The sequence below is a fragment of the Neurospora hispaniola genome (genome assembly GCF_033458365.1).
Source record: "Neurospora hispaniola strain FGSC 10403 chromosome Unknown B0T23scaffold_5, whole genome shotgun sequence".
Taxonomy (NCBI): domain Eukaryota; kingdom Fungi; phylum Ascomycota; class Sordariomycetes; order Sordariales; family Sordariaceae; genus Neurospora; species Neurospora hispaniola.
This window is the reverse complement of record NW_026944410.1, coordinates 2,645,998-2,663,209: the sequence shown is the minus strand read 5'-3', so window position 1 is coordinate 2,663,209 and position 17,212 is coordinate 2,645,998. Positions and strand designations below refer to the sequence as shown.

The 17,212-nt window shown below is 54.0% G+C and overlaps 6 protein-coding genes across 6 annotated transcripts; 3 read left to right on the top strand and 3 right to left on the bottom strand.

The window, feature by feature from the left end:
- Positions 1-621: 621 nt before the first annotated feature.
- On the bottom strand, positions 622-2,604 carry B0T23DRAFT_170636 (mitochondrial citrate synthase). Its single transcript, XM_062832904.1, has 5 exons — positions 2,280-2,604; positions 2,146-2,210; positions 1,867-2,060; positions 788-1,778; positions 622-724 (listed from the first exon to the last, which is right to left on the bottom strand). Exons 1-5 carry the CDS (start codon positions 2,385-2,387, stop codon positions 673-675), a joined length of 1,410 nt encoding a protein of 469 aa, XP_062692001.1. The 5' UTR covers positions 2,388-2,604; the 3' UTR covers positions 622-672.
- A 492-nt stretch (positions 2,605-3,096) lies between these two features.
- B0T23DRAFT_170766 (uncharacterized protein) lies at positions 3,097-3,921 on the top strand. The gene is made up of 2 exons (XM_062832907.1): positions 3,097-3,720; positions 3,831-3,921. Exon 1 carries the CDS (start codon positions 3,289-3,291, stop codon positions 3,682-3,684), a length of 396 nt encoding a protein of 131 aa, XP_062692000.1. The 5' UTR covers positions 3,097-3,288; the 3' UTR covers positions 3,685-3,720; positions 3,831-3,921.
- Positions 3,922-4,653: 732 nt separating this feature from the next.
- B0T23DRAFT_170649 (uncharacterized protein) lies at positions 4,654-7,986 on the top strand. The gene is made up of 6 exons (XM_062832905.1): positions 4,654-5,138; positions 5,215-5,460; positions 5,673-5,775; positions 5,867-6,920; positions 6,977-7,145; positions 7,199-7,986. Exons 1-6 carry the CDS (start codon positions 5,010-5,012, stop codon positions 7,712-7,714), a joined length of 2,217 nt encoding a protein of 738 aa, XP_062691999.1. The 5' UTR covers positions 4,654-5,009; the 3' UTR covers positions 7,715-7,986.
- Positions 7,987-8,541: 555 nt separating this feature from the next.
- Positions 8,542-11,548, bottom strand: B0T23DRAFT_170663 (uncharacterized protein). The gene is made up of 4 exons (XM_062832906.1): positions 11,178-11,548; positions 10,597-11,070; positions 8,767-10,533; positions 8,542-8,706 (listed from the first exon to the last, which is right to left on the bottom strand). Exons 1-4 carry the CDS (start codon positions 11,337-11,339, stop codon positions 8,659-8,661), a joined length of 2,451 nt encoding a protein of 816 aa, XP_062691998.1. The 5' UTR covers positions 11,340-11,548; the 3' UTR covers positions 8,542-8,658.
- Positions 11,549-12,688: 1,140 nt separating this feature from the next.
- On the bottom strand, positions 12,689-14,305 carry B0T23DRAFT_170620 (uncharacterized protein). The gene has a single exon (XM_062832903.1). The coding sequence runs from the start codon at positions 13,945-13,947 to the stop codon at positions 12,805-12,807; it is 1,143 nt and encodes a 380-aa protein (XP_062691997.1). The 5' UTR covers positions 13,948-14,305; the 3' UTR covers positions 12,689-12,804.
- Positions 14,306-16,032: 1,727 nt separating this feature from the next.
- Positions 16,033-16,792, top strand: B0T23DRAFT_170585 (uncharacterized protein). Its single transcript, XM_062832902.1, has 3 exons — positions 16,033-16,264; positions 16,338-16,422; positions 16,553-16,792. The coding sequence occupies exons 1-3, from the start codon at positions 16,202-16,204 to the stop codon at positions 16,591-16,593; spliced, it is 189 nt and encodes a 62-aa protein (XP_062691996.1). The 5' UTR covers positions 16,033-16,201; the 3' UTR covers positions 16,594-16,792.
- The last annotated feature ends 420 nt before the right edge of the window (positions 16,793-17,212 follow it).

The following is a 17,212-nucleotide window of genomic DNA, read 5'->3' as shown; positions in this document are numbered from 1 at the left end:
GAAAGTCCTATCGGGTTCCTGTCAAACACATCTGCTGAGAAGGAAAAGCTACCTCCTACAGTAAAACAGACCCAGGGAAGGGAACCACTTTGGGGATACTACAGTACAAGTACATGTCTTTCTTCTTGGCTTCCAGGGTAGCTCTTGCTGCATGGACGGCTGCCGGGGTCCAAAGTCGCACTCCGGCCTCCAGGGGTCTAGCAACATTACATGATTGGCTCTGCATGTCACATGCGCCAACACAGTCCCCAGCGTTCTTCCTATTGACTGCCTGCCGCGGACAAGAAAACCCCTGGATGGGCTCAAAGGCTTCAATTGCTCAAGCGACGCCTGCGTCATTGTCGTGAGAACTTCAATGATGTGAGCGGTTTCGTTAAGGAAATTGCCATCAAAGAACGCGTGTGTGGTATATTGTCGTCATATGTATATTACAAGCGAATGAAATGGATGATATCGCCTTCCAACAACCCCGGATGTTTCTCCACATGTCTGTACACACACCAACCCTCTTGGTGCCTTGTAGTTCACGATACATCATCTGAGGCGCGAAAAGGCTGCTGCTTGAAATGAAGATCCCATCCATTCTATGCTGAAAAGAACCGAAGCCCGACCGTTTTCCGACCGTCGCGCCAAACTACCTAACCATTACTACTATCACAACAATCGCTTGATTTACAGCTTCTTGCAGATCTCGATCCACTTGTCAGTGGAGTAGGACTTGGGCCTAGAGTCAAAGTGTTAGCCATAGCCCTGGATTGACACGATATCATATAGCAGCAAGACATACCTCTCAATGGGGGCACCGACGGCGCGGTCGATAATCAGCTGAGGAAGGACGCCAATGGCGCGGGAAACACCGAAGAGAACAGTGTAGTAGTTGGCCTCAGTAAGACCATAGTGCTGGAGAAGGACACCAGAGTGGGCATCGACATTGGGGTAGGGGTTCTTGGTCTTGCCGTGCTCGGTGAGGACCTTGGGGGCGATCTTGTAGACCTGGCTGACGAGCTGGAACATGGGGTCCTCGGGGAGGTGCTCCTGGGCGAACTTGCGCTGGGCAGAGTAGCGGGGGTCGGTCTTGCGGAGGACGGCGTGGCCGTAACCGGGAACAACGCGACCGGCGTTAAGGGTGTCCCAAAGGTACTTGGTGATGGCCTCATCGGAGAGATCGTCACCGATGACCTTCTTCATCTCGGTGAGCCAGTTAAGGACCTCCTGGTTGGCAAGACCGTGGAGGGGACCGGCGAGACCGTTCAGACCGGCGGCGACGGAGAGGAAGGGAGAGCTGAGAGCAGAGCCGACAAGGTGAGTGGTGTGGGCAGAGACGTTGCCACCCTCGTGATCGGTGTGGATGGTGAGGTAGAGACGGAGGAGCTCAACGAAGTCCTTGTTGTCGCCGAAGCCGAGCTGGTTGGCGAAGTTGAAGGAGTAGTCCTTGTCCTTCTGGACAGCAGCGACCTTGCCGCCCTTGAAGACGTTCTGGTAGATGCGGGCAGCAATGGTGGGGAGCTTGGCAATGAGGTCCATGGAGTCCTCAAAGGTGTAGCCCCAGTACTCCTTCTTGTTGATACCCTTGGCGTAGGCACGGGCGAAGGAAGAGGTGTGCTCGAGAGCGGTGACAGCGAGGGAGAGCTGAGCCATGGGGTGGAGGTCAGAGGGGCAGCGGTCGATGAGCTCCTCAATGAACTTGGGGACATCGGAGCGGGCAGCCCACTCGGCAGAAAGGTCGCGGACCTGCTGCTCGGAGGGGACCTCACCAGTCAGGAGAAGCCAGAAGAGACCTGCGTATCAAGTCAATACACAAGACCGCTTAAACACGATATCTCACGGTGCATGGTCCTGGCAAGGCGCGCAGGAGTGTGAACGTACCCTCAGGCAGGGGCTCCTTGCCGCCGGGAGCCTTGGGAAGCAGTTCCTGGCACTCGGGGATGGTCTTGCCGCGGAAACGGATACCCTCCTCGGCGTCAAGGACGGAACCCTCCCAGACAAGGCACTTGATGCCACGGGCACCGCCATAGACCTGGTCGAGAGTGACCTTGTCGACGACCTTGGAACCGTGCTCCCTGAGGTTGGCAGGACAGATCAGCAACACGATAGACGAGTCGAGAAGCTATCGACAGCTTATGCCGAGGCAGAGGTAGAGCTTACTTGCGGAGGGCCTTAATCTTCTCGATGTTCTCGGGGAGGAGCTCAGCGAAGCGCTCCTTGAGAGTCTATTACGGCCAAAGAAGCGCGGTCAGCGGATGATGTCAGTGTGTCCCCGGCTCATGAGACTGCCTTACCTGAGTCTTGGAAGAGTAGCATCTGGCGGCAGTGAAGGCAGTCTGGCGAGAAGTGAGGTTGATGGAGGACCTCAGGGCGGCGGAGCCCAGGCGCATAACGGGAGCCATGGTTTACTGAGTGGGAGGACGGGATGTGGTGTGGTTGAGGAGAAAGGAACAGTACGGAAAGGAGAGAAGAAAGGGAAAAAGTTCAGGTTGAAGCAATCAAGGCGGCACGGGCTTGAAAAAAAAGCGCAGCCGGGGAGCAGGCAATGCGTGGGAAAATATGCCTGACCTGCCGTCGCAACCAGCGAACCAGGGCAGGTCCAGAGGTCCGTTAGGTGGCTTTGGCGGGCTCTGCTCCCGTCGCTCCTGCCGGGGGATTGGCCTGCCCCGACTGGATGCGAATTGCCCGCAATTGCCAGTGCCAATTGGATCCAATAATGTTCACGGGCGGGAGCAAATGGGCGGGGCTCCCACTCTGCTCGGGCCAGTGGACCGGGGTGTTCGGGCCAGTTCTCTCACGAAGTTGTATTGTACAATACACCGCGATGCTCTTGACACGACACGCTGCTTGATCCACAATGGCCGACTCGTAGACAGGCAGCTGCTCCTCTTCCCGCGCGTATCCGCGAGTATGAGACTGGAGAAGCCCACACCGTAATCACCGTAGAGGCCGGCGCCAAGTCTCTGTATTTTGATGAATACAATACCCAGCCCTGAATGTGGTCAATTTGGATCATGAAGCTGAACATGGAACTCTGCGGGCCAAAGGTTCAATGTTTCTATCCGGATGTACGTGGAGGTAGCTTGGCCGAGCTGCCGAGCTCGAGCGGGTCAGGGGGTCGCTGACGCCGTTCTAGGGATCGAACGCGGGGCGGCTCCCACACGTGTGTTTCGGTTCCCAAGTCTCCTCCCGTCCATGCGCGCGGTAAAAGGATGGCCGACGACGGAAGACCGGAAGAAAACCTGGACACGACCACGCTGAACACTTGCGGCACCGACATCATGTGCACGTCTCTGCAATGGCATGTGTCTCGAGGGACAGCGGTTGTCAGACCAGACCTCAACATCGCGATGTCAAAACTGCTTGTTCACTCGCATGTCGAGGTCGACACCGACATGCATTGACGTCACGGAACCCTTTGGGCCTTGGACTACCTACACTATGTACTTGGCCCTTGCGAGATCCCTAACTCATCCGGGGAAGCCGCCCCTTTTGACAGGTGTGGAAACGTTCCTGCTCCGGGTTTCCAGAAAACAACATTGGAATTGCCAATTGATGGACGGATTGATAACAGATGAACCCGCCTGCACAATCTGTTCCCTAGCACGTCCTCGACACTCAACGCTCATCATCAATGTTCGTGGAACCTTCGGGGTTGCATGGAGAGTCGGATGGAGCACGCAACCGACTCCAGTGTAGGGCTTCATCCAATCTCAGGTTGGATGTGGATCAACGGTTGGTGTTCCTAATTTACCGCAATCCGTCTGGGCTTTGTTGCCTTGGTGCCTCATACTCTTGGTATGTACGTGCGTCAGGCCACAACACGGTTGACACCTCTCTGCAAGGTTCTCGCTTTAAACTGAAGGAAGGTTTTCCGAGTCTTCAGTCACAACAGTTCGAGGCGGGTCATTCGAACCAATCGAGGCGTGATTGGGTGGCTTGAAAAAGTGCCTGCCAGTTCGTTCCTCGGGCCACGCACCACAGCCACGGTGCCACAGCAGCAGCAGCAGCAGCAGCAGCAGCAGCAGCAGCAGCAGGGCAGGCAAACCGAAGCGACGGACGGATGCAATCGAACCCGACAGACGACTCGAGTAGAGTCAAGATCAGGGCACCTACCATAGCCACTAGTGTACAGCCGAGTACCCACCCACCTGCACCAACCACCGACCACTGGCACTCCCCGTCCAGTCCCTTCTTCTACTTCTGCAACGACAACTTTTCTTTCTCCCCGCTTTCCAACCCCAACTCCCTCCTCACTTCTCGCATCACCACCACATCACGCTTTTGTCATCATCAGCGAAAACAATCTTAAACGCCAACGGAGACCGCCTTTGTCAATCCAGCAATCCAGTAATCGACTAGTCGCCCAGGATTTGTCTCGACTCAGCACAAGCTCACCTGGATTTTCTCACTTTCTAGTAGCCTCACAGTAAAAGGGTGCGCCCAGATCACATCCGCGCAGGTCAAGTCCTGATCTCGTCTGCCCTTCGTACAGCTGCTTTCGTTGCGGTTCTTGCACGTCGTCACAGCTATCCCCAGCTGGTGGTTTCCACTTCGCGCGTCACGTCAGAAAAATAAAAAGGACCACCGTATTCTTGCTCGCGCACGCGCCGGCCAGCAACATATATCTCTGGCCTCTCGGCTTCTCTTTTTTTGCTAGGACTTTGCACTGGCCTACGGCTTCTGCGCTCGTCTTGAGACGCACAGAAAGGACAGTCTCTTCGTACAAGCTGCTCTCTTCTGAGTACCCGGTGGCGCGGGCAAATTGCAGCTTCGTAACCTCGGTGATATACGTCGAGAAGCAAGGAAAGCAGACCTTGGATGCCGACCTGTTTGAGCCTTAATCAACGTACTCCGTCTTTCCACCCGTGACAAAGGAGCATGGTATTGGCATAAAACCTTTAATCAGCCTTCACCGTATCACAACCGTACTACATCGCAGCTTGTATCTCCAAGCCCAACGGCCAAGTTGATTGCCGACTTCAGCTGGTCTTGCTCGATTTTTCAAAAAAAAATCATCAATCATGTCGTCGTCACAGGCGGCCGTAGCTGAACTAGAGAAGGGCCTCGGGGACATGCAAAACCTGAAACCGCCCGGTGTCTCTGGCTCGAAGATCAATAGCCTCACCATGCTGTGTTTGAACAACGTCCAGGTAAGAAGCGCGCCATGTCTGGGCTCGACAGTATGCACGATGGAGGCACCAGAGCTAACCACACATCCTTTGACAGTACGAATCACAGCTGGTTCAGAAGTTATATACCCACTACAAGAAAACACCAAACACTCACAAGCTGGGCGTCCTATACGTCGTAGATTCCGTAACCCGCAAATGGTTGGAGAAGGCAAAGGCCCTTGAACAGCCCGTCACCCTTGGTGCACAGGATGGCACCTATGCTGCCGGTGTCCATAGAGTGACTGAACTAATGCCCATGTTCATGAACGCCATCATCTCTTCGGCCCCCGAGGATCAAAAGGTACGCACACAACCGCACACTCATGTGCCGTCTTACACTTATACCTCCATTTCTGCCAACGGACTAGACCCCGAGCACACTTGGGAGCGGCTGTAAGATCAGGCCACACCAGTCGTCTTCACTTTTCTAGACCATATTGTGCATCCATTCTTGGTTGTAATTAGTGTCCAGTATCATGTTGTTCATAAACTCACACCCGTATCGTCTTGTAGGAGAAGATCAAGAAGCTGGTCGACATATGGGAAAAGGGCCAGACGTTTCCTCCCGATATGGTCAACACCTTCAAAGAGAAGCTGAATGCTCATCAACAGCCCAGTAGGTTTTGCCCGGATCCTTCTAAGCATATTCCCTTACGCCTGTGCGGTGCTCGTTGTTTGCCTGATCTAACTGTATCGTGTGCCGATAGATGTCTCGACAACACCACCAGGCAGTCCCCCTCCCAACCCGCTGGCTTCCTTGCAGGCCGCTAGCAGACCTCTCCCTACGCCTACAACTACCGCCGTAATGCCGTCCAACATCCTGGAGACCTTAGCAAATCTTGCCCGCTTGAATGCGAATGCGGCTCAGAGTAATTCCAGCGCGGCCGCTCCTGTTCCCGCCCCGGCCGTAACTGCGGCTGTGGCCCCGTCTCCGGTACAAGTGGGGGTCCCGCAGATTCCTCCTGTTACTCCTTCCACGCCGCATCCCATGTTTCCTACTTCTGGTCAGCCTAGCAATGGAGCATTGCCAGCCGGATTTCTTCCCGGTGTGGGGCACCCGGGTATGCCGTACTTATCAGCATCGCAGCCGGCGGGGCAGTCGGTGAACATGCCACCGACGATGCCATTTGGCTTCCCAGCTCCGGCCGCACAGCCAGCTCAGCCTGCGCAAGTGCCAGGAGCAGCCCCTAGTGCGAATGCCGCCACGACGGTTCAGCTGTTCGCCGCCCTCGCCGCCCAGGGCATCCCTCTTGACAAGATTGCCAGTGTAATGCAGCTGATGGGTCAACCAAGTGGCACCGCCCCGGCAGCACCTCCCCAGTCCGTTGCTCAGCCTCTATATGCCGGCTATCCTCCTCCCCCTGCTGGCGGTGTATCTGCTGCCCCTGCATGGGAGTCCGTGAGACATGATGAATCACGTGATCGTAATGGCTATCATGATGGGATGAGGTCTCCAAATAGGCCTCGGGGTCGCTCTCGCTCACGCTCGCCGCGGCGCTGGGATGTCAGGGGGTCGCCTCGAGCCCGCGGTAACGATCGCTTTGATTATGGGCGGAGCACCCCGCCCCGTGGCCGTCCGGATGATCGTGGTAGAGACCGGGATATGCGTATTCCCGACTACCGACAACGGTCGCCCCCCAGCCGTAGACATGAAAGCCCCGGTCAGGAGCCGCCCTCCGAGAAATGGGTCAAACACGATCCTACTCTTCCCAATGGTCACATCAAGGTGTATAGCCGCACGCTGTTTGTCGGCGGTGTGACGTAAGTTTGCCAAGCTGTTTTCCAGCCTATATGTGCATTGACTGACACACATGTAGATGTTCCGAAGCTGAACTCCGCTCCATCTTTGGTCGCTATGGCGAAGTACAAACGTGCATTGTCAACAAAGAGAAAAGACATGCCTTTGTCAAGATGTACTACCGTCAAGATGCTGAGAATGCAAAGAAAGCCATGGAAGAGAACAGAGGCTCCGACGTGCAGCTGCGGGTAAGTTTGCGACTCATATCTTCGTTATTGGTCGCCAACTAACGATTTTGTAGACTCGCTGGGGTGTTGGCTTTGGCCCCCGTGACTGCAGTGACTACCAGACTGGGATTAGTGTCATTCCTATTCATAAGCTCACCGAAGCCGACCGGAAATGGATGTTGACGGCGCCCTATGGCGGAAGTGGTGGCCAACCTATTACCACCGGTCTTGTTGTCGAGGAGCCAGACATTGAGATTGGCGCAGGTGTTTCGTCAAAAGCCATCAGTCGACGTATGCAGACAGACAAAGGGGGTAACCATGGTCCCAAGTCAAGCCGCCGAGATGAGGAGCCCCAGCATCCTAATGGGAACGCAGGTGGACCGCCCCCTGTCGGTAACCGCTGGCGGCATGGTCGCGAGAAGCATCGAAACAACAGTGGCGATGACAGACGCGGCGATCGGAATGACAAGAATGCAGCCAACGATGACCCGATTGTGATGGGCTTGCCTGGAAACATCACTGTTGGACCGAACGGCATCAATTTTCCTCCTAATTATGCCTTCACATCCAACAGCACGTCCAACAACTAAAGGGTTCGGTTCCTGCTGGCTCGCGGAGATAAAGGCCCAGGGAAAAGCTGAGGAAGACGAATCTGAAGAGAAAGCACACAGGCGAGAGATCAGTTCAGGGAGGAGATACCCCTTGAGATGGATAAAGAACCACGGAGGAAAAAAAGTTACTGCTATGGGGCCGGAGGCTATCGTTATTTGCGGCGTATTGGTATTCATTTTTCTGGGTCACTACGTTAGTAGAGGGGCAGCGGTAGGGTATTGCTCTAGGTCCGGTGTATCCTATCTGGTTCTTCTTCAAAGCAGAGGGTTTCTTGATGGTTATGATCCTTCCGCGGCTGATACTTTATTTCTTCTCTTTCGTTAGATGCCTCTTGACGGTTTTACCATTCTGAAAACCGGTATGATGATTGGTAACCTTAGAGCGAGAAAAACGTACACTTCTTGTATTCTGCTGTAGTCCTTGCTGAGAAGCGTCTCATCCAACCTAGTCCTGCATAAAATAACGATCTATTTGCAGATTCACTGTGGTCAATGTCCGAGCTAGAATAAGTACTACTGAAGATGGTGTCTGCTCTCATTCGGACGGCATATGACAGAAATCCAGACCAAGGTCAAGTCTATTCGAGAACGTGTTTAACATTGGCGGTATTGTGCTTCTCCAGCTTACGTATCGCGCTGTGTTTGTACAACTCTGGCAAGTCAATGCACTGGCAAGGCGTTTGCGTTTGACCTCAAACTGATGGCAAAAGCATTGTAACGATAGAGCACTAGCTCGATAACGCTTCGAAGATTCGCTTTTGTATTCGGATGATCTTTCGGGTACCCAAGCTTTGTGCTGACCATATGCTCAACAGTACTCGATCAACCACCACCCTTGATCCCTTTACGCCTCCTTTTCCCCTTGATAGCCGTGTTTGGCCTTGCCTTCCCACTTACTGACTGGCTCGCGCCTCGCAGCACTCTCAATATTCCAACTTTATCCTTCCCTTGACCCCTGAATAAGCATCATCCTGTTTCATCAAAGTTAGCAATGCAATCAACTACATCCTTGCCACGAACTAGAGACTTACCTCAGCCTTCCTCTTCCTCCCCCCAAATCCATTCTCCCCGCCCATGCTCATTAATCCATTGTCACCACCACCTCCAGGCCCAACACCGCCACCAACACTGCCATTTACCTCCTTATGGCAACTGGCATGATATACCCTCTCGCCTACTTTCGTGGCGTCCATCCACACCCACTCCTGCGCCTCATCAAGCCACTTCATCTCGAATCTTTCCTGGCAGATGGGGCACATGTTATTGACTTTGGCGGAATCCTCGGGAACGGGGATGTAGTCGAGACCGCCCCTTTTGCCTCCCTTTCTACCACCGCCGTGACCGGGCATGGCTTTCCCGCCACCATGACCTCCCGAATGATCAGCACCCATGATGCCACCACCACCTGGGTACAGAGAGTTGGGGTTATAGGAATTATTGAAGCTCGCCTCGGGGTCATAATCATCCTCATCCTCATCCACATTATCATCATAGTTGAGTGTATCCTGACCCGGCACACCTCCACCACGACCACCAAGACCACCGGCACCACCGCCAGCAGTAGTATCAGAACGGTGACCGTGATCAGAATCAATCGCTTCCAACGAGTTCACCCAATCTGACTGCTCCACCCACCAGGAACGGTGCTGCCCGCGTCGCTCGGCGTCCGTCACCCGCTGGTGCACCCGGAAGTGCCAGTCCATGTGCGCTGTCTTCTTGCGCCGGCCTTCCTCGTCGGTGCCGAACCGCCGGCCGCACTGTGTGCAGGGGGGGCCGAGGTCTTCGTGGAGTTGGTTGATGAGTTGTGGGCCGCGGTACTGTTTGAGGGTATAGGTCCAGGCGGCGGCCGGGGCGGCGGCGGGTGCTGTTGCTACGGGAGCGGGAGCAGCAGGAGTGGTGCCGGACAGAAGACCGGATTGTCGAAGCATGGCAAGTAACGCTGATGGGTTGGACACTGGTGCTGGCGGTGCGGCCGCGGGAACGGTGGGAGGAGCGGAAGCTGCGGGCTTAGGAGCCTCGAGAGGTGGTGGTGCTGCCGGGCCCACTGTTGGTGTTTGTGATCGAAGGGCAGCCGCGATGACGGGTGGCAAGGCTGCCAGACTACCAGCGGCAGCAGCGGGAACCGGAGTAGGAGCTCCAGCTACCGGTGGTACAGCCGGTGGTGGTATCGGTGTCGCGATGGGAGGCTGTGGCGTGCCTGTCTGTGATGGTGTAGGGGTAGCAGACTTTCGGGTAGCACCAGCCAGCAAGGCGGCGAGAGCGCCTTGCCCGAACAAAGAGTCTATCGAGAGGGCACCTCCGGCACCAGCACTCGGACCCGCCACGGCCGAGGCAGAAGGAGGACGCCCCCCTGGTACTTGAGGAGGAGGAGGAGGAACAGCACCGGGAATGACCGGAGGTGTTGGGGTAGCGGTGTATGGGACGGGATATTGAAGAGGCGCGGCGGCGACAGGAGCAATGCCAGTAGCAGCAGCAGCAGCAGCAGCAGAGGCGGCAGTAGCAGCGCTGCGCATGTTTACGGACAGTTCAGTGATCTTTTCTTTCACGAGCATTAACTGCTCCTGCGGCACGTCTGGCCTCTGAATCAAGGTCTGCAGATCCAGCAAGGCCTTCAGTCTAGTTTGTTTACCTACGTCCAGCGGATCTCGCGCAAACTCGGCCCTCTCTGCAACGATGAGCTGCTGGATATCGTCTCTTAACCTCTCTATGCTTATACCCTGGTGAGGAACTTGGGGCTGGTGATAGGGGGCTCCATACGGAGGCTGGGTGGTGGCGCGAGGAGGAAGCACATCGGGACCCTGGGAGTGTTGTTAGTATCAATGCACAAAAGAGATCGAACAAGAAAGACAGGGGTAACATACGTTATGAGGGCGCATAGGGAAGGCCGCGTTTCCTCCGTGCGGCGGCATATGTCCGTTAGGAGGCGGATATTGCTGTCCTGGTTGTTGTGTCGCTGGTCGAACGTTTGGAGGAGTTGGCGTATCTCTGTGAGGAGGGGCTGGGGGACGGGCTCCGCGGAGCATATACTGCTGCCCTTGGTAACTGCTCTGGTTGACTTGAAGGGCAACATTCTTGGCCGCGATCAGGGCGTTCTCGATCGGTTTGACCACCTCGGGAGGGAACACGGGCTTCGTGGATATCGAGCCCGGTACTGGCTCCTTCCAGGTCTTCAGCATCTCGTCCATCTTCCGCCTGGTTGGGTTGTCGACTTTGGTGTAGGCGCCCATGAAGATGGAGTAGAGCTTGGGCCCAAAGTAGAGGGCGTATGGTGTCGGGACATTCTTGACCACCGAGTCGAGCACGTAGAGGGCCGGTAGGGTTCGAGGAGGTGGGACCTAGGTAAAGTATCAGACACATGCATCTTTTGAGGAAGTGGCGTTGCTCATAGGTCTCGGTTGTCTATGCCTTGGGCCAGAACCGTTGCGGTGGAGAGGCGGCGTACCTTTTTGATGTGGTTTGTCAAGACCTCAGCAATGGCCAAACCATGGTGGGCGTTCTCTCGCGCAATATTCGTCAAAGTCGCAATCTCTATCCTTGAGTTTACGGTCAAGTCCTCCAGGGCCTGCCGATAGTCCTCGGCAACATCAGCGGCGTCGTCGGCCATTGTTGAAAGCGTCAACGGATACCAGGTACCGCCGCAGACGTGGAACAAGGAGACAGACGCAGGGTCGCGCCAACTAATGATAGACCTTTTTTGGATTCTTGGTTTGTGCTTTTCGCAGCAAAGTGCTTGCGCGAAAGGGAATACACCACCACACAGAGATATGCTCAAACTGGCCCAAGTCTTTTTTCTCCTGGCCTTCAGGGAAGTTTGAAGGCGGTAGAGGCAGATAGTTTATCTTCTACCAGAAGTCACGACTTGATCAATGTGTGCGTTGTCTTGTTTTGTGTTGTCCTTGCTTTTTTCCCCCCCAAAGTGTAATCCTCCACGGCCTGCCTCTATTGATGTGTCACCCCGACCACGATCGACGCACCATTCGAAGCGTGCTCTTTGTAGTCAATGCTCGTCGGTATACAATTCTCTAGATGGCTGTCAAGAGGCGGCAAGTTGCAAAAGTGGCGCGAAGAGAACAGCAGAACAACAAAACGGAGGAGCAAAGACCGTCTAGATGGATGAGCCGAGATAGCGTGGTGATTCGGTGGTGATGGGCGGGTGAAGGTTGCTGAACTGGTGATTCTTCTGACGGGTCAATTCGAAGAGGTCTTTGTCCTCTTAGCTGTGGATTGTCGAGGGAACAGCGGGAGACCAGACACTTGTCGCGGTTTATGTACGATTTTCTTGGATTTACAGTTTCGAGTTGCAAAGTGGAAGGAGGGCGAGAAGATTGGTGACGAGAAGAAGTCGCTCCTCCCGTCCTCGCAATCCAGGTTGCTTTGTCTGCAAAGGGTGGACACTGGAGCCACTGCAGGCCAAGAAGGGCGTGAATGTGCTTTTGCAATACCTAGGTACCTAGTGTACATAGAGGTACCTACAATAGCCTGCCGCGATACGGATGCACACAAGGTAGGTACGTACTGTGTATCTTATCGGTATGCACAGGCCACTACATTGCTTGGGCTTATCAGACCCCACGTTGGGATCTCCTTTCACCTTCACTATCGCAAGCTGGATTCATCCATGTTCCCCATCACGCCTCCATGGGCTAAATGCAGGTCCTCAACTGAACTGAGTGCAGACTGACTTGGGTCTTTCTTCCAATTTTGGATCTCATAACGTATTTCTTTTCCTTTTCGTGATGCGATGACGCATACTTATCTTCACACATTTCACCACTGTTTCCCACATTATCAGCTTTCTCCCTTTTCGTGAGTCGTATCCCCTTTCGGAAGTGAACCATTAACTGTGTATTCTCAATTCTTCGTCATGATGGCACCTGAGCCAAGAATACAAAAACGCCTTGACCATATGCAGAATCTCTCATACTGGGTATTTTCAAAGGAACAAAAATGAAAAGAACAGGGGGGGGGGAAAAAAGAAGAAAAAAATGCCAGCTATCTACAGAAGTCCGTCGCTCATATCCCAGCCCATCTCAAATTGTACGACCCATCATCACTCAGCCCACCAACCCTTAGAACCGGGACATGTTCGCATCACTGTACAGACTCGGGCTCCTTCTACCGCCATTGTAGTAAGGGTGTAGCACAGTTGGCGGTCTCTGGACGTTTGGCGAGACGGGGCTGGAACGGTCATTCTGGGGCGGAGGGCTGTTGTTTCTTCCTGCGCCGGTGTTGATAGGGAAGCGCCCGCCACTGTTTCTGCGGTTGCTGCGGAAGCTGTCACCGCGTTCGAGGTCGACAGTATGATCACCAGATCGCTTGCTGTCCGTGTTCATCTGAGGAGTGGGCGCCACCACCCCAACGCTGGGGATGGGATCGCTAATGACGGGGAACCTGCCGGATTTGCGAAAGTTTTTGGGGAAGGCCGCCCTGGTCCATCTGTGCGCCCGCGCCTTGAAGGTGTTGTCCAGCTCCGGCTGCTCTTGCTCCTGCACCACCGGGGGGTAGTAGTGGTCGTTCACCGCCGGTGGCAGATCCTCGGGGTAGCCGCTCTGGCTACTGTAGTAGTCAGGGAATGGGTCCTGCTTCTCGATGATGCCCTTAGCTTGGTCACCGTGGCTGCGGATCATTCTGGCCGTGATTCGTCTTCTGATCTTGCCCTCGCCTTCAGAAGTGTTGAAGATGAGCGACGCGACGACGTTGAAGACGCCGAAAGTAAGGGAGAGGATGCCCGAGGCGAGTACGAGGCGCCACATGGCGAGTCCGAGGTTGTCCATGGAGTAGGCCGGTTTGACCAGATCGCCCATGATGGCGCAGCCCATGACGACCATGGCTAGACCGAGCCATACCAGTGAATGAGTCGGACATAGGACAGGCCAGCTCCTGGCAAAGAATCCTCTGAACGACCTAATGTTCAACTCGGAGATGAAGAGAAAGATGGCGACGGCGAAGACGAAGAAGTGGGAAGCCGAGTCGAAAAAGTCGAAGCGTCCACCAAGACATGAGAGTACAATCATGATCCAAGAGGACGCCATGGCCATGGCGAGGCCGACGAGGGTGAGAGCTCGAAGTCCATTGAGGACTAGGTAGCCGGTACCTTTGATCGTGGGAAGCATCTCGGGCTCCTCGTATTCGAATGCTGATTCGGGGTTCAGGTCAGTCCTGTCTGGTACAGGAAACTGGATCTCGCCGTTGTGCTGCTCGTGTTCATGCATATTGACTCACAATGAATGTCTTGATGAGACCGCTATCGTAGCCTCTGACCTGCAGATTGCTATTTTGTGTGGGTTTTTGTCTTGAAGATGTATCTGGCAAGCAGACGTTTTGGCGGTGGTCTTTTTTTCCTCTGTCGAAGACTAGGAGAGAAGAGTCCGGGGGAACAGGAAGGTAAGGAAAGGCGTAAGAAGTAAGTAGAGACCGTGGAGGTCTGGGTTCTATCGAGGACTTATGTAGCAATAAGGAATGAATGGCTAAGGATGGCCCATGGCCATTGTCTCCCAAGGACAATAGGGCTGCGGGAGGCTGAATAAAGAGAGCGAATGGTTCATACGGATGAAATGGGGAGTAGATGGGCCACACGCAATGGACACAATGAGGAGTCTACTGATATATCGGACGGCAGAGAAGGGACGCACATGCTCTTACAAAGGCAATGTTCCGTCGAACAATAGGATTGAATGATTGACGGTCCGGCACATGAATAGAACAGAGACGGCAAGGATCTGGGCCGTGAGTGTTTCTAGTGTTTCGCATGGGTCGCTTTTATCGAGGAAACTCTCATGGCCAATGAAGCAGTAGGCGCTCAAGGAGTTAAGTCGTCCCACTTGGGCTTTGTGTCTTTTTTTTTTTTGGACCGAGCCAAATGTGAGGATCCGCGGGATGAGGGTTAGCAGACCAGTCAGATCTGCTCATCTCCAAGGTTTTCTTTCCTCTTACCCTCGTCCAGTTTCCCCAGATATCTGGCGAGCTAGGAATGGTTCCACGGCCTGACGTTTGAGCCAGTCAATGGACGCAAGGCGGCTAAAAAAGACGTGCAGATCAAATCCCATCCAATGCCCCTGCAGCCGCCTCTTTCAAGTGAGCATGCTTGCAAGGAAATGGCCAAGGATACGTATCTTCCCAATAGTTGCCGGGGTCGATCTGGACAATGACTGAATTCATCTTCAAGTTGGGGTGAACTCGGCCGGTCGATTGGTTGACGGTTTTCGAGGCCCGTTTCAGATTTGCATGTAGCCTGGGACGTGGAAGTGCCTGCCCATTGTGCCCAAGCAGATGCTCCAGAATAGCAGCAGAGGTTTGGAAAACAGATGCGAAAAGTTGTAAATCGACCTGGACTTCGTCTCGCAGGTTCCTAGTCATATGACAACATTTGGAATTTGCAAAGCAACTGAACAGAGCGACTGTCCATGGATCGGCAGCGATGCATCTATTGTACCATGTACATGTACTGTACACTATTCTACGTGTGTTCGGATACTGCCGAGGCGGCGCTAACGATGAATGCTTCATGTGGGTCCTTTCACTTTGAGCGTTCCTGATCGTCCAAGATAGCGCTGACAAGATCTGATTTCAAAAGAGACCTAGATGTTGACAGCACGAATTAACAAGAGGCTCAAATGTCCCGAATATATCAGGCACGAGTTTCCAGGTTTCTGCATGACATTGATTGAGGTGGGTGTCGAGAAGGCTTCGTGAGTTGTGACTGCTCCCAATTCTACACTATCTACACTACACTACTACCTACCTACCTTGCTTGCCCCAATGCCCCTGGTGGCCCGTGCCTAACGACTACCTACAACCACCCTGCGGGCATCAGACCTACCTAGGTAGGTTCTCAGTAACTCGAACCCTGAGGTCATGTTTTTCTTCTTCTTTTGTGATGGAACTGAGCAAACGGCTCCTTTTGTTACTAGATTTGATACTGATATTCAAACAAATGCTGAGAAAAACAATCCGATGGAGTACAAGCCGAGAACAAGACTTCTCGCCGGGCTTACAGATTTCAGTACCCCGTGCTTACACCGCGATCATGACCCACCGCGCCCGATCCCTAGCGCAGAGGGAGATGCCAGAGCGCGGCAGTGTCCTTTGCAAAGCTGAAAATTCGATTGGCCACCAGGTCGCGCCCTGACCACCAGGCCTTGTCCGACCCCAGCAGTCGAAGCGCCCAGAACCAAACTCTCTTTGAGTGGGTCCAGTACGGTGGCTCCCTCACCACTCAGCCTCGCACCTCGATCAATGCTTTGAAGTCTTCTCGGATCCCCTGACCACTCACTCAGCCAGTTTTCCAGTTCCTCCTCATCGCGCGATCTTCCAGGGAGCACAACAACCGCCCGACCGGGTCTACGGACTTCTGAAACGCTCCTTAACTTCTATTCTTCGACCTCGCCCTGCCTTTACCCGCACGCGCTACTTACCGCGTCTAATTTCTTCGCTTCGTCATCCACTTACCGCCAACCGCCAAACACCATGTCCCGCGGTAACCAGCGCGAGAAGGCCCGTGAGGCTAACCTCAAGAAGCAAGCTGCTCAGGTATGACTTCCCAATACCGAAAGATGACACTAATCAGGGGCTTTGCTAATGTCCGCCCTTCTCCCTGCAACAGAAGAAGGTCAACACCAAGAGCGGCACTGAGATGCAGCGCGATAAGGAAGCTGTCGCCGCCCTCATGAGGGCCAAGCAGGCCGCCGGTAAGTTCTATCCACTTGGTCTCCAGGCTATCTCTGCCCATTATGACACAAATTTGTCATCTCTTCGATCAACGCCATCGCACTCTAGCCCCTTCTCTACTCCCTTGCTGACTCTCTTTCTCCCACTTAGCCGATGCGAAGAGGGCTGCTGAGGCTGCCAAGAAGAAATAAACGGCCATCTCAAACAGTCCAACTACCCACGTGGTTGGAGGAGATACGAATCTGATCAACGGGAACTCGTCTTTCTCGCTGCGCGATTATCTTTGTTTACCTCATCCCCATAGTCGACAGCGACTATAAGCAGTTGCGGGGATGCCCCCGTGTCTATCAGACCGGGATCGGTCTTTCCATCCATCTTTATACCGTTCGGAGTGTTTTACGGCGTCACAGACCAGGGAGGAAGACTTGGGGAGTATCTTGATTTATTGGAGCAAAGCTTGGGCATTCATGGCGTGAGCGTGGGAATACCATCTTGAATTAACACAATTTCTTGGAAGCATCATCAAATCCGGAAGGCTTTTTTTCCCGTGTGGGGCCGACGCATGCTCGGTCGGCTACGGTTGTCCTTATCACTGTTTTGCATGTGCGCAAACTGGCTTGTCAGACTTCTGTCTTTTGGCTGACCTCGGTATTGCAGCTCCTTTGTTGATTCTTACGGCATTTGATAACCAAGGTAAGGACAGCGGCGGGATAACATTTCGCAGTGAAGAAGATTATTAATGTGTGTAACGCTTCAAGCGACAGCCATTCCTGACCAAGTTATAGGTATCCAACCGTAATCCTGTCCCTT

Excerpts from the sequence above, each read along its gene's own strand:
- B0T23DRAFT_170585 (XM_062832902.1), top strand. The coding sequence starts at position 16,202 with ATGTCCCGCGGTAACCAGCGCGAGAAGGCCCGTGAGGCTAACCTCAAG. Across the intron at positions 16,265-16,337 it reads TCAAGAAGCAAGCTGCTCAG|AAGAAGGTCAACACCAAGAG; the intron begins GTATGACTTCCC and ends TCCCTGCAACAG. Across the intron at positions 16,423-16,552 it reads GAGGGCCAAGCAGGCCGCCG|CCGATGCGAAGAGGGCTGCT; the intron begins GTAAGTTCTATC and ends TCTCCCACTTAG.
- B0T23DRAFT_170766 (XM_062832907.1), top strand. The coding sequence starts at position 3,289 with ATGTGTCTCGAGGGACAGCGGTTGTCAGACCAGACCTCAACATCGCGA.
- B0T23DRAFT_170636 (XM_062832904.1), bottom strand. The coding sequence starts at position 2,387 with ATGGCTCCCGTTATGCGCCTGGGCTCCGCCGCCCTGAGGTCCTCCATC. Across the intron at positions 2,061-2,145 it reads AAGATTAAGGCCCTCCGCAA|GGAGCACGGTTCCAAGGTCG; the intron begins GTAAGCTCTACC and ends TGCCAACCTCAG. Across the intron at positions 725-787 it reads GTCGGTGCCCCCATTGAGAG|GCCCAAGTCCTACTCCACTG; the intron begins GTATGTCTTGCT and ends CTTTGACTCTAG.
- B0T23DRAFT_170649 (XM_062832905.1), top strand. The coding sequence starts at position 5,010 with ATGTCGTCGTCACAGGCGGCCGTAGCTGAACTAGAGAAGGGCCTCGGG. Across the intron at positions 5,139-5,214 it reads TGTGTTTGAACAACGTCCAG|TACGAATCACAGCTGGTTCA; the intron begins GTAAGAAGCGCG and ends ATCCTTTGACAG. Across the intron at positions 6,921-6,976 it reads CTGTTTGTCGGCGGTGTGAC|ATGTTCCGAAGCTGAACTCC; the intron begins GTAAGTTTGCCA and ends ACACACATGTAG.
- B0T23DRAFT_170620 (XM_062832903.1), bottom strand. The coding sequence starts at position 13,947 with ATGCATGAACACGAGCAGCACAACGGCGAGATCCAGTTTCCTGTACCA.
- B0T23DRAFT_170663 (XM_062832906.1), bottom strand. The coding sequence starts at position 11,339 with ATGGCCGACGACGCCGCTGATGTTGCCGAGGACTATCGGCAGGCCCTG. Across the intron at positions 10,534-10,596 it reads TCCCTATGCGCCCTCATAAC|GGTCCCGATGTGCTTCCTCC; the intron begins GTATGTTACCCC and ends CAACACTCCCAG. Across the intron at positions 8,707-8,766 it reads GGAGGAAGAGGAAGGCTGAG|GATGATGCTTATTCAGGGGT; the intron begins GTAAGTCTCTAG and ends TTGATGAAACAG.